The following is a 12,535-nucleotide window of genomic DNA, read 5'->3' as shown; positions in this document are numbered from 1 at the left end:
CACCTCTTATGTTGACACTGAAGGATTGTTTGTATTGGAAGTTTATTGTTTGCTAAACTTGGTTACTTTGTTGACCTATTCCCTATACCGTAGATTAGGTCACTGTATTAGATGAAGAATGGATCATCAGGCTTCGCGCCCCACGTTATTTTGACAGCAGAGCTGTGTGAATAGCATTATGAGTTTCCCTGGCTTCCTGCGCAGGCAGATGGAATATTATTTACTGGAGATCCAGGAGAGTGTATCTGCTCTGTGGTCTAACCGTCCTCGTTAGGTAAACCTAATAAAAAAGAGTTGGAAATCAAATCCACTGCTTTTAGCACTGGGTAATCGAAAGAGTCCTAACTAGATATGCAGACTGCAGTATTCGCGTAGTCCAATGGCCAGAGAGTGCAGCAAATAAAGTTAGACTACGAAATATAAGCCTCCACGAGGCCTGGTTCAAGACCCAGGTGAAATACAAGAGTTCTTAAGTGCATTAAGGATATGACAGGTGTGTTTTGACTGCGTTCGCGTGCATGGTTAATGCTACTGTTCTTAAGTCTATGCAATCAAAATACATATGCCGCCAGTCAAAGGTTCACTAAAATGCTTTTCAAGAAAATGTTTTATCTGAACCTGTGTGCTTAAATGTTTGATAAATGTATTTAAAAATAATTTTATATGGATTATTTAGGATGAAAACTAATTCAATAAGAATCCAGCATGTATTAGATAAAACAAAATTTAAAGGGAGATGGTTCAAATAATTTTTTTTGATAGTTCTAGTTAAAGGGAGGCTATTGCTTGGGATTTTTTTTGCACAAACATAATTCTCATAGTTACTTATTTATTTGTATCTATAGTTTTGATTATTTATTTTATTTATAATTATTATTTTATAAGGTTTATTTATTATAAAATTGTGTGACAGTGTTGTTTCCCGACATTTTGACTACATTGAGTGTAAATGTTGCAATAAAGTGCAGATTCTGAAATAATCATTTCTGTCCATCTAATATCCACTGATGCAAAAAGTCATTCAGTCCGGGCACTGTCATTTTCTAGTGACTTCAGGGTTTATAAGTGGTTGCTAGTACCTCTCTTGCAATCCGGTGTTAACCCTCAAAACTAGTCAAAATTATTCATTTAGATATTAGAAAAGCTCTCCAATCTATACTTGCAGTTGTAGAAAAATATGAAGTGCTACTAAGCGGCACACTATTTCAAAGTAAATATTTAATTTAAATAACCAATTTGAATATGCATTAGACATTGAAACAAATGCAGCATTCCAACTCGCAATGAACCTTAAAATTGCAATCATTAAAAAATTCCTATTGCTTCTGCAAGAGCCGTTGTTTCTATAAACTTTTTTACGAGCAACCGCTTTGTCTAATCTCCCTGTCATCATTGACAATGAAATATTTTCTACCTGAAAGATTGTATGACGCCAACTTGCACTTTGGAAAAGATGAATCAAAAGATGCATCATTGCAAAGGATGCATTTGTCTGCCATCCTGTAACAAAATCCGGCAATGACTTTCTTATTTACAGGCTAGTTCCGCTGTTAAAAGCATTTTCTGTCACTCCACAGTTGTGATGCCCGTCTCTAAGCCATCCTACTTTGTATCTCGTTCTACCTCATTATTTACACCAGAGACATGTATGTAACTCATACTTGCAAGATTTCTCAGCCAAAGTGTTTCTGCACGGGCTGCCGGCCAAGGAGGTGTTGGCCCAGTGGCCTAATGGATAAAACATGAGGCTTCTAAACAGAGGATTGACGATTTAAGTTGTACTTGTGTATTCTGCATTAGTAATGGAAATAAGAAAAAATCTGCTAAAAGGTGACTAACTGCATTAGGCCGGTGCGTGTATGCGTTTTGCATAGGCTTTTACAGATCAAACTACATCATTGCTACCCAAAATAAACCAATACCTTTGCATGGCTTGTCTCGCTGGATTTATTCATTGGCATAAAGCACTTTCTCCAGAGTAATCGAAATAGTAATGCAATGTTTATTGGATGAATTTATCTAGTACAGTAAGGTTTTAGAGCTTAAGCTGTGAGTTCTTACAAGGCATGAACGTGTATAAACAGCATCTTTAAGGTGTTCAAATAACATAACGCTCAACCTTTTCTCTTAACGCTTGCTCTTGTGAAGGGCCTGAGGAGCAGAACCTAGTCAGGCAGCAAAAAGAACTAAGAAGAGTCCAAAACACTATGAACATGTTGGTATAAGATGCCACAGGGAGCAGATCTGAAAACAGCTGTTTTTTTACTGTATTTTTCACACATTTCTGGCACCTTTATCCAAAGTGACCTATGATGCATACATACAGACACTCAGCCAGTGTATCTTTGCCAGTTATGGTTATAAGTATAAAATGTAATAAGGGTCACCTGGCTTCATCATTTTGGAAGATTATCTTTGTCAGAGAATGCACAAGCCTCCAATCAAACTAAGGCTCTTGATATATAACGTTCATTCTGAAGAGGTGGATGAGATTATGTGTGCGGTTAAAAGAACATCAGGCTGACAGGGCTGACATGCCTCTCTGCCCATCGCTGAAGGGCCGCAAGCAGAGTGCTGGTGAACTCCAAACTGACAGCTGCTTTATTCTGCGAATACGGCACAGCAGCTGGCGCTTGTTGTTTTGGCATTTCTTAAATTCTTTCACGGCTGAAGTACACAAAATAATGGTCCCATCCATATTTCTTAATTTTTTGTAACTGTATACATTTTCACCATTTTGCCCATCGCTGAGTTCATTCTGCATGTGTTGGTCCAAATTCTTGCAAACATCTAAAGCAAAAACATGTACAGGGAGGTTGTGGAAAACCAATTTGTGAGAACGTATAAAATGGTTGTCATCCTTTGAAAAAGCTTATAAATCAACTAACCTGATCTCACAGGAATTTGTAACTATTTTACAGGGTGGCTAATTGAATTTGTGCAATGTGAATCAATAGTAAATTGCTAAAATTCCAACAAGTCCACCCATGACATTCCATGATGCAGTGACAAGACCCTTGGTCAACCCATTGTGAGATGCTAAGTCATGCCAAAGTGTCATAAAGGGATTCAGCCAGTCTCTTGTCATTAACTTTTCTTCTCTCATGAAAACATCACCATCCCTAGTCTTATCCTTACACTGCTGTAAGGCCAATGTGAGAGACTAATCCGTTCTTAGCACACTTATACACACACAGGGGCTGCTAATAACTCAATATATTCAAATTAGCATCTCCTTTCATGTGTCTTTTGTGCACTTTTCCTAAGAGGGATTATTCACAATCACCTCTGCCATAATGTGACCGAGCGCCTTAAGGTGCTTCAAAACGTGATGCAAGAGCATATGCATGTTAAAGTGTGCATATTTTTGCTGGTAGAAGTGAGCATTGTTTGTTTCGATTTAAGATTTTGAATCATTGTCAAAGTATACACTTTTGCTTCTTGCTGATGATCAATGGTATTAAGCACTGTAAAAGTTGTCTTTATATGACAAATTTATATCACGGGCTGTGGAATGCTTCATTCTGGCTGACGTACGTTTTACGAGTGTGCATTATTTTTCAGTCAAATTAACGCACACCTATGAAGTAGTTCCAGATCAGTCGACCGAATTATAGTTTGATATCACATTTAACTGAATAAAGTTATACTGTAGCCTACTGTTCACCACTGAGTAAAGATCAACAACAAACAAAACGACAGCTAATTTCCATTGTCTGATAAGAAATAACTATTAATATTTATGGACATATCTCAACAACATCAGCAATGCTGTGATTGACTGCCCAGATGAAAAACTTAAGTGAACGGCAAACCACATGACACAATCAGCGGGTTAAAGATAACACTAACTGTGCGTTCACACCAGACGCGAATACAGCGGCAAAGACGCGAAAGACAATCTGCGGCCCGATTCACGCGAGTGATGTGAATTCAAGTCTGATGCGAAGTGAATTTCACACACAAATGAAGGTTGGACTACTGCAATGCTCTCTTTGCTGGTCTTTCTGCAAAGGCTATCAAATCACTTCAGCTGGTTCAACACAGAGCAGCACGCCTCGTCTTCCTACAGTCTTCCATCATGTGACACCCCGTTTCATCTCTCTCCACTGGCTACCGGTTGAAGCCCGTGTCAAATTCAAGTCACTGATGTTTGCCTACAGGACTATCACTGGATCTGCACCGGCATTCTTTCACACCCACTCCTACACCCCACCAAGAACCCTGTGTTCAGCAAACCAGCTGCGTCTTGTTGCCTTCTCATAAGAGCATTAAATCGCTTTCCCGCTCATTCTCCTTCACAACTCCTTCCTGGTGGAACATTCTTCCTAATGTGGTCTGGTCAACCACATCTCTCACAACCTTCAAAAAACTACTTAAAACACTAACATTCTTTTCTCAACAGGTAGTGGTCTAGCTTTTGTTGAATGTACTATTGCTCTTTTATGAAATATCGCTTATTGCTCCCCGAACTCTTTGTAAGTCGCTTTGGATAAAAGCGTCTACTAAATGACCAAATGTAAAAATTACTAAATGAGTTAACTCAAAATGTTCAAGCGCCATACTACGCGCAAATAACGCTGTATTAGAAACACGAAAATACCAAAAAAAAACTGCTTTATTTGTTTAATGATTGGCTTAAAGTCAAAAATACATCTGCGGAAGAGATAAATACACAGCAGCAAGCTATCTTTGGCCCTGTGAGAAGGCAGAAAACTCTGTGTCACGTTTTCTCTCCAAATGCTTTTCTGATATGACCAGACTGTTGAATACAATGAAAACAAATATTGATACGTGGCTTTTCTGTCTTAATGAAGCAAATGCATGTCGCTCTATGATAACTGAATAGTGCACACAGGCTCAAGCAATGGCTTGAGATAAGACGCGTAAGAAAATAGTCCTCTTAAATGATATTAGAAATTAGCGGAATTCCAGGTCAAATCCCTTAAGCGGCCCTGCAACAGTGTTTCATGCATTCTGACCTATTTACAGTGGAAAACATGTTGTCTTCTCGTGTTTGAAATGGTCAACTTGTCAAAAAACGAGTTGGACGTACAACGTAGTATTTATGTGCTCAATTCACTCCCCCAGTGTTCCTACAGGTTTTGGGAACGTTTTTGTTAACATGAAAAAACGTTAAGAAACAACTTTTCTTAGTCCCTTATTGGACAATTCTCCCGGAAAAGCACGCGGCATGCCCACGCATTAACCAAGAAGAACGGGAGAAGGAGCATGCGCACAAGTCACTTTCACTTGTGTGCAGGAGAGAGAGAACTGTGTTCGCGAAGTTCAGCTGTGTTTGTCTGTTCACTGCATTTGCGCAATGAATGTTATATAAACGGTGGATATCTTTTAAATACTAGAGCACTTTTATAAATGTGATCTTACGAAAGACTAATATTTAAGGGTACGATACTATTGTGTAATTACTCAGGATTAACATGAGATATGCAGAAACTGTCTGAGATATGGCCGCTTTAAAAAATGTTGACAGCAAACACCAGAAAATCGTGGTAACAGTGGTATAAGTGGAGAAATTGTCCGCAGTCCGTTGAATATTTAGGAAATGAGGCACAGCCGAGGTGTAACGGCCACTCCGCGCATCACTCGGGGTGTGGTATATATTCTAAAAAAAAGAAAAAAATTCTGCATTTTCTTTTGTTATAAATGACACATTAGAATATAGAATTGTGATCATGTTGAAGATATAAGTATATTTATATTCGCAAATTTACTGTTTGTATTTATATTTTTCTTATGTTTACGTGTTGTTTCTGCTCTTTTGCAGCTTGAGGTTGCCAATTGCCAGTCTTCCTGATGTCATGTTAGTTCACTCATTTGGAAAACATATGTAGGACATAAGACGTGTTTCAGACAATAAGTCAGCATAGGAAATTGCTTATATACAGTATTTATTTGTACAGTTGTGATGATTTTTGCCATTAAGTGACATTTTAATATTATTTGAATTAATCTTCTACACAACAGGAAAGTATTTCAAGTCCTAACGTTGAAGATTGTGAAAAGAAATTTGACTTCTGAAAAATATTTCTAATTCTTCAAGCCTAAAAATACCAATAATTGCATTGTACGTGTTTGTCATTGTCACTTCTACCTTGATATACAGGACAATAGGGGTTCGATAAAAATGCATAACTGTAAGAGTCTTGATATATATATCAAAATTCTTAGTTATATATATATATGATATCAGTTTTCTCAGTGCAGACAATACAATGATGTCATCAGATGTGCTGGTCTAGAAAGTAAGAGAGATACATACCACACAGCCATAGGAAGTCTACTCGACTCAGAACCATGTGATCATCTTGGGCTGCCAAGTAAGGTGTGGTGTTTCCATTCAGGCTTGTTAAATGGGCTCCTAAACTTTCCTACAATAAACTAAATCTATGAAAAAAAGCATTCCACATTCTAATGCATTAGTAAAATGACACCCCAAGAGCAAAGCGTTTACCTAAAGGGGGAAAGTTCACCCTAAAGGAAAAAAATCTGGCATCATTTATTCTCCTATTTCATTACAAACCTTTGACTGTTCTTCTGCAGAACACAAAAGAAGATATCTTAAACAATTTAGCTAACTAAAAAACATTGGCCCCCATTGACTTCCACTGAATGAAAATAAAACCACTGAGACATTTTTAAACAGGTTTTAAATGTTAACGTATATATATTATCAGATTTCTGTTGGTAAATCATGACAAAGATTCTCTGCAGCACCTTTTATCAACCCACTTTAATACTGTCTTGGGTTCCCGAGTTGATTGTGGAGAATAAAAGAGTTGATGTTACATTATGTTCTTCCGATGACTGTATTGATTTGATATAGCATCCATTACATAACAGAGATAAAGTAAAGTACTCATGGGTTTTGTTCTATAAAGATAAGACATTAAAAGGTTCTACTGTGGCATCATATGAACTTAAAGCTATATTTTATCGCATCAGGTGTGTTAAACCTATTTGGAATCTATTCAAAGAGATCTCTTTCTAAAACTTTTTGCCTGTTGATTTTGCTATTCTAGTCCATAGGTCATGTGCACCAGATCAGCATCGTTGCCCTGCTGTCAATGTGAATCACATGTCTCCCCTCTCGCCAGCTTATTCAGATGACAGATTTTTCCTTTAGGTGTAGCCTCACCTGTTCAATAAACTCTAGTTGATCATCATTGTGTCAATCAAACACGATGATATATCAGCCTGTGGAAACAGCAATGTGATGTTTCTCCCTGCTTTCTTTTTCATGATTCTCGTCTTTCTTTTCGCTTGAACTTCTAGAACGTTCTAGTAGTAGTCCCGCCCTGCCTTGTCCTGTCCGTATCTGATATTTATTTATAGCATCGGTCATCAAAGGCTGATCTCATGCTACATTTGGTGTTTTGAAGTCACCATCTAATGGACACTTCTATGTATTGCAAGACGTCACAGCATTGATTTAAATTAGTTTTATATATTTTTTTAGAAAATCCGAACTACGAACAATTTTTTATTCTTAGTTTTATCATTTTCTATTTATTTTTCTTTGCGTTTTATGTGTATTTTACATGTGTAAAGCTGCTTTGTAAAACTGCGAAAAGCACTATACGAATCAACGTGAATTGAAAATAGCTTTCATTTAATTCAATTCCTATAAAATAAATAAATTAACCATTTGCCAAGATATTAGAAAGCTTCCTCGAAAATACATTTACAAATCTTAATAGTTTAAAAAAATATTAGATATTTCCATCGAATTTTTTTTTTATGACTAAACTAGATAATTATTTAACAATAACATTGCAAATAAAAGTGATTGTATCATGCATGCATGCATATAGTCTCTGTAAGCTGTACTCTATCATGTCTGTATTAAGCTTCTTCTTTTCTCCACAAGATGACGCTGTGGTAAATCTATTGTTGTTATTAATCTGTATCGTTTTGAGATTGAAATGCATGTTTTTTAGAACAGAATGTTCAGTAAGGCCTCAGTAATGAGCACCTTTAAAATATTATAATAATGTGGATCTGTTCATGGCAGTAGTAATTTTCACAATCTGTCCTTTAGTGTGAACATCTGTTCAGTTGCACCTGATTGGCATGCAGGGTTTTCTCATTGCTTTCACTAGGAGTAAATTAAGATTCTTTATATTAATTGTGTTAGTATGTGACTTTATGTTTCGAGCATCAAACCTTAACTTCAGAGCCTTGGCCCAGTTTTAATAGTGTTCACGACGCTGTCTATCAGCCATGTTTCTATGTTAATTTGCCCATGTCACCACCTGCCTCATGTTTGACATATAGTCATATTTTCTAGGTCAATTGCTTTTGTGATTGGGGTTCCCTCTTTAAAAAGCTCTCCCATTCAGCATAAGTACTGTCAAGCATAAGAACCTTGAATAAATTAATAACTGATTTCTAAATATTTGAATGGTGACCAATAGCAGGCCTGCTGCAGACAGCAAGCAAGAACAAAATCAGATACTGTTTGCTCATTTCTATTTCAATGTCCTCTCCTAACCCTACCTTTTGGCCTTCCCATCATGCATCCAGTACCTACGTTTCAGTAATTTGTGGGTCAATCTGTTAACCATTTTCAGTCATATGGATATGTTTGTTTCTGTTCCTGCTTTATTCAAGTGTAAGTCGGTTTTACGCCACATTTTAGACTTTGATTTACATCGATGTGTATAGTTGTCCCAGTTAAATGCTATCACATAAAAGTCTTATTTCGACAACGAGGTGCCATTTCCCCTAGAGCTGATGGGAAGGAACACAGTTTGCCCAGACTTTACTCAATTAGTTCATGTTAATGGGACCCTAGAGTGTTGCTTAGCAACACACCTAGCTGCTAAAGATTTGGTTTTGTAACCATGTTCCAAATTTTTCTCAAAGCTTCTCAGTTGAATGTGATTGTGAAGTGGGAACACTGTGACTGCGCAGCGAGAGAAAAGAGCCACTATCATTGCATGTGAAGGAACATGAGGCACTCAGTATTGGATTTAAACTGCGAACACCTCTCCCATTTTTCGTTGTTGTATCTGATGATGGTGATGGTGAAATGTCAATAGAATGCTGCAATTGTCAATAAAGGTCAACAGCATGTCAATGTCTTCTATAGTGCTCATTAGAGTTTGGATTGTTTTTATTATTAAGTGTTGACACTGTCCTGACACGTGTTATATTAGTGTGTCATGTTGACGATTATTTACATTTAGTCATTTAGCAGACTAAAGCTATTTCCATAATTCCTCCATGTCTGCGATCAGCCGAAATTCGCGTAGTGTAGTATGTACACACATGCAGGTTTACTACAACGTGCGCGAATGAACGTAAGTTTCTTGAATGGCTTTTTAAAGCTGCAATTCACCTTTGTGTTTATATCGCCATCTCTATTTTAAACATACAAATTAAGATTAGTTTACGTATCTATCTTACGTGAGGAGACGTACATTAAACTATACATAAAAAAACCGATTCATAAATGGAAGTTACCTGAAACTATCAATTGCCGACACGTGCAACGTCACGGTATGATGTTTCCATATATGCATGTAACGGCATTAACAGCAAACATGACAATAAAATGTATTTATATCGGACAAAATAGAGTTACATCCTAATCGGACAGCACCACCACAGTTTATCAGAATAGTACGTACAAGTACAGTTTGCCGCCTTCACTTGTGTAAAGAAACACACTGGCTGCAGGTTCATTGGGTGGTCACGTGATCTCGGAGGCAAAGCGTGAAGCGCAGCTCGCGAGCTCGGCTTCAGTCTAGTGTTGGACGGAAAGCAGACATGGCAACTACGACAGCAGGTGAGGCAAAATTCTGCATTCGTGTTTTCGCAATGTTTCACGATTTGTAATAACTAATTTTCTACAATCCTTGCGGTTCTAGAAGCAGAGACTCGGCAGAGGCTGCTGCGAAACGTCAAGAGGGAGGTGGGTGATAATAAAAACAAATAAAGAGCACATAAGGCTGAAACGTTAAGCAAAGTAAACATAAGCTTGAATCACCCTTTACATGATGAATCGTGTGTTGGAAATCGGGCAACTAAACTAAATCAACGTTTCCGTTTATCGTGTAACTGTGAGTCGTTTCCGAAATGTTTGACTGTCAAATCTACAGAGCAAAAGTAGTGAAATGGCGATCTCGGTTTAAACTATGCAATGAATTATTTATTTTATGTACATTTCTATTTTTCCTGCTTGTACTGTAGCTGTTTTGTATTTATTCCATCAAGCACCTGCAGTTTGAATGGCATTTGTCAGAGGTGTGCAGCACTTTACTTTTCAAATCATGTCTTTCTTAATATAAATATGATTAATGCTTTGGACGGATTTGCAGTCATACAATTTACAATCTTTAAAAGTCAGATACTGTGAATGAAATGTTCAGTCATTTTTCTCCTGATTGATAGGTTTCAATAGTCCTTTTGGCTCATAAGCAGCACTTATTGTGTGTGTGTGTGTGTGTGTGTGTTTGAGTTAACATTGGAGCTTTTCCTCGATAGTTGATGTTTTCCCATGAGTGGCCTGACTGATGTGCGTGTATGAATCACTTCTCTCACAGCCAGCTATTGGTGTTGAGCTATTCTTACTGGATAATTCCCTATTGTGGATTGTGATTGACATACTGCCTAGCCCTGTGTGGTCACAGTTCATTCACAGAGAACTATATACAGTGAATTTGGCTACATTTGTGGTATTCTTTTCATTTGTGTTGTAAACCCTCACAGCTTTGTGTTTGATGCCAAATGATGCAGCGTATCCCAGTAGACACATGCAACCGGACATTCGAGTGCTAAAACACATTATTATGATTGCTGGAACAGATTAGATCAGTGTAAATGAGGGGAGATGATCCCATGCACTGCGGGGCTCATGAAAACTGCCTGTTGTTAAGCCGTTGCATGTTTACAGCAAAGCCACAGACACACTACCTGCCATTCTTGCCCTTTAGCTGAATTGCATTTGTGAATTACAGCCAATGGCTCACTCCCTTTTGTAGCACTATGGTGGCTGACGGAGAACTAAGATGTCCTCATGTTTTCACTTCTTTGCTGAAGGATATAACGTATTTCTGAAACACTCTCTGAAGAGTCTGTCCATTTAGGGCTCCTGTAGAAACAACATGGTGAAATCCATGCAAGGGGGCGCGTGGTGTATGTAGATAGAAATAGCTCATTCTCATGGAATAAAAACATAGCGTCATGTTGTAAGTTTTATACACCTATGAAGGCAGTTATGTATATTGTATTGCATTTCTGTGAATTGATCCTCCAAGAAATTACACACTGGACCTTTAACTAAAAATATTACAGATACATACAGAACAACTGCAAGGCATAATTTTTGTCTCTCTCTCCGTTGTCCACACCTACAGTATATTGACACAAGGAAAGGGCCATGCGCATACAGCCCACCGTTTGTTTACATTTCCTATTCAGCTTCCTTTCAACATTCTAAACTGAATTGTGGCTTTTGTTTTCAAAACTATGTTCTTTTGTTTAATTTATACAGCAGGAAATACTTAGTGAATTTGACCCTTTTAGCAGGGCTATGGCGGGTGCATTTCTCTGTATTGTTTTAAATCCTTAGCATTACAGGAAAGTATAGATTTACCACTTGTATTTGCATTGAAATAGGCTTTCCTGACTCACATCCCACAGACAGGTAATGTTGATGAAATAGTAGATGGAGTATTCATTGAGATATTCTGAAACTGATAGAAATATTTGTTTGCTTCAAACTATAGATTGAAGGTTTAGTTGACGCATTAAGACCACTTCACAAGATATAAACACCGGTCCAGAAGCAATTTTGGTTTCATTTTTATTTTATTTTAAAATCTTACATAATTACAAGGGATGCACCGATATGTAAATTTTGGCCGATAACCGATACTTCTTTTACATTGGAAGTTTATAACCGATATATGGCCGATATATAGTATCTAAATATTCAAATAAAATTCCCTAAGACTGAAACAAAAGCCAAAAAGTGGACAACTGTTTTTATTTTAAAACATTCACTGCAGAATAAAAGGTAACCATTAGTTCTACTTTACACTAGAAAGCGATTCTTTAACCCTCAAACTTTTCTGGTATTTTTTATTTAATAAACAAATTATAGATGTTCTTCCAGAGCAACCCCCAACAATTTTCTTGAAAGCCACAGGTCTAACATGTCTCAAGACAGAAAGCATACAGCAGTCTGATTTAAATCATATCCTTTTGTTCCTGTAATTTACACAGTCATAAATACTGTATATACATACCAACAATGCTTTCATTCCACAATAATTCCTTATAATTATGTCTTAAAGATACTTGTTTAACTTTTTGATTTGGATATAAATGTTCTGTTGGTTGGTTTTTTGTTCAAATGTTTGTGTAATGTTAAAGTAACAAGTGGTCTATACTATAGACTATAGACTCTATAGGATTCTTCAGCGATGATCAAATAATGGAAAATGCTCATTGTTTTCTCATTTTAAACAGACAGCATCTTTGCCAAAAAATGTTTTTGCTTTTT

The 12,535-nt window shown here is 37.1% G+C and overlaps 1 protein-coding gene across 2 annotated transcripts in view; it reads left to right on the top strand.

The window, feature by feature from the left end:
• The first annotated feature begins 9,775 nt into the window (after window positions 1–9,775).
• sgsm1a (small G protein signaling modulator 1a) overlaps window positions 9,776–12,535 on the top strand; it is a 32,865-nt gene continuing 30,105 nt past the window's right edge. For both annotated transcript variants that reach the window (XM_079480884.1, XM_079480883.1), the window contains exons 1-2: window positions 9,776–9,814; window positions 9,897–9,940. In XM_079480884.1, coding sequence (XP_079337010.1) covers window positions 9,796–9,814; window positions 9,897–9,940 — 63 coding nt within the window. In that variant the 5' untranslated portion in view covers window positions 9,776–9,795. The remainder of the gene's footprint in view (window positions 9,815–9,896; window positions 9,941–12,535) is intronic.

This window comes from Barbatula barbatula (genome assembly GCF_947034865.1).
Source record: "Barbatula barbatula genome assembly, chromosome: 2".
In the NCBI taxonomy this organism is placed as follows: Eukaryota; Metazoa; Chordata; class Actinopteri; order Cypriniformes; family Nemacheilidae; genus Barbatula; species Barbatula barbatula.
This window is presented reverse-complemented; position numbering and strand designations above follow the sequence as displayed.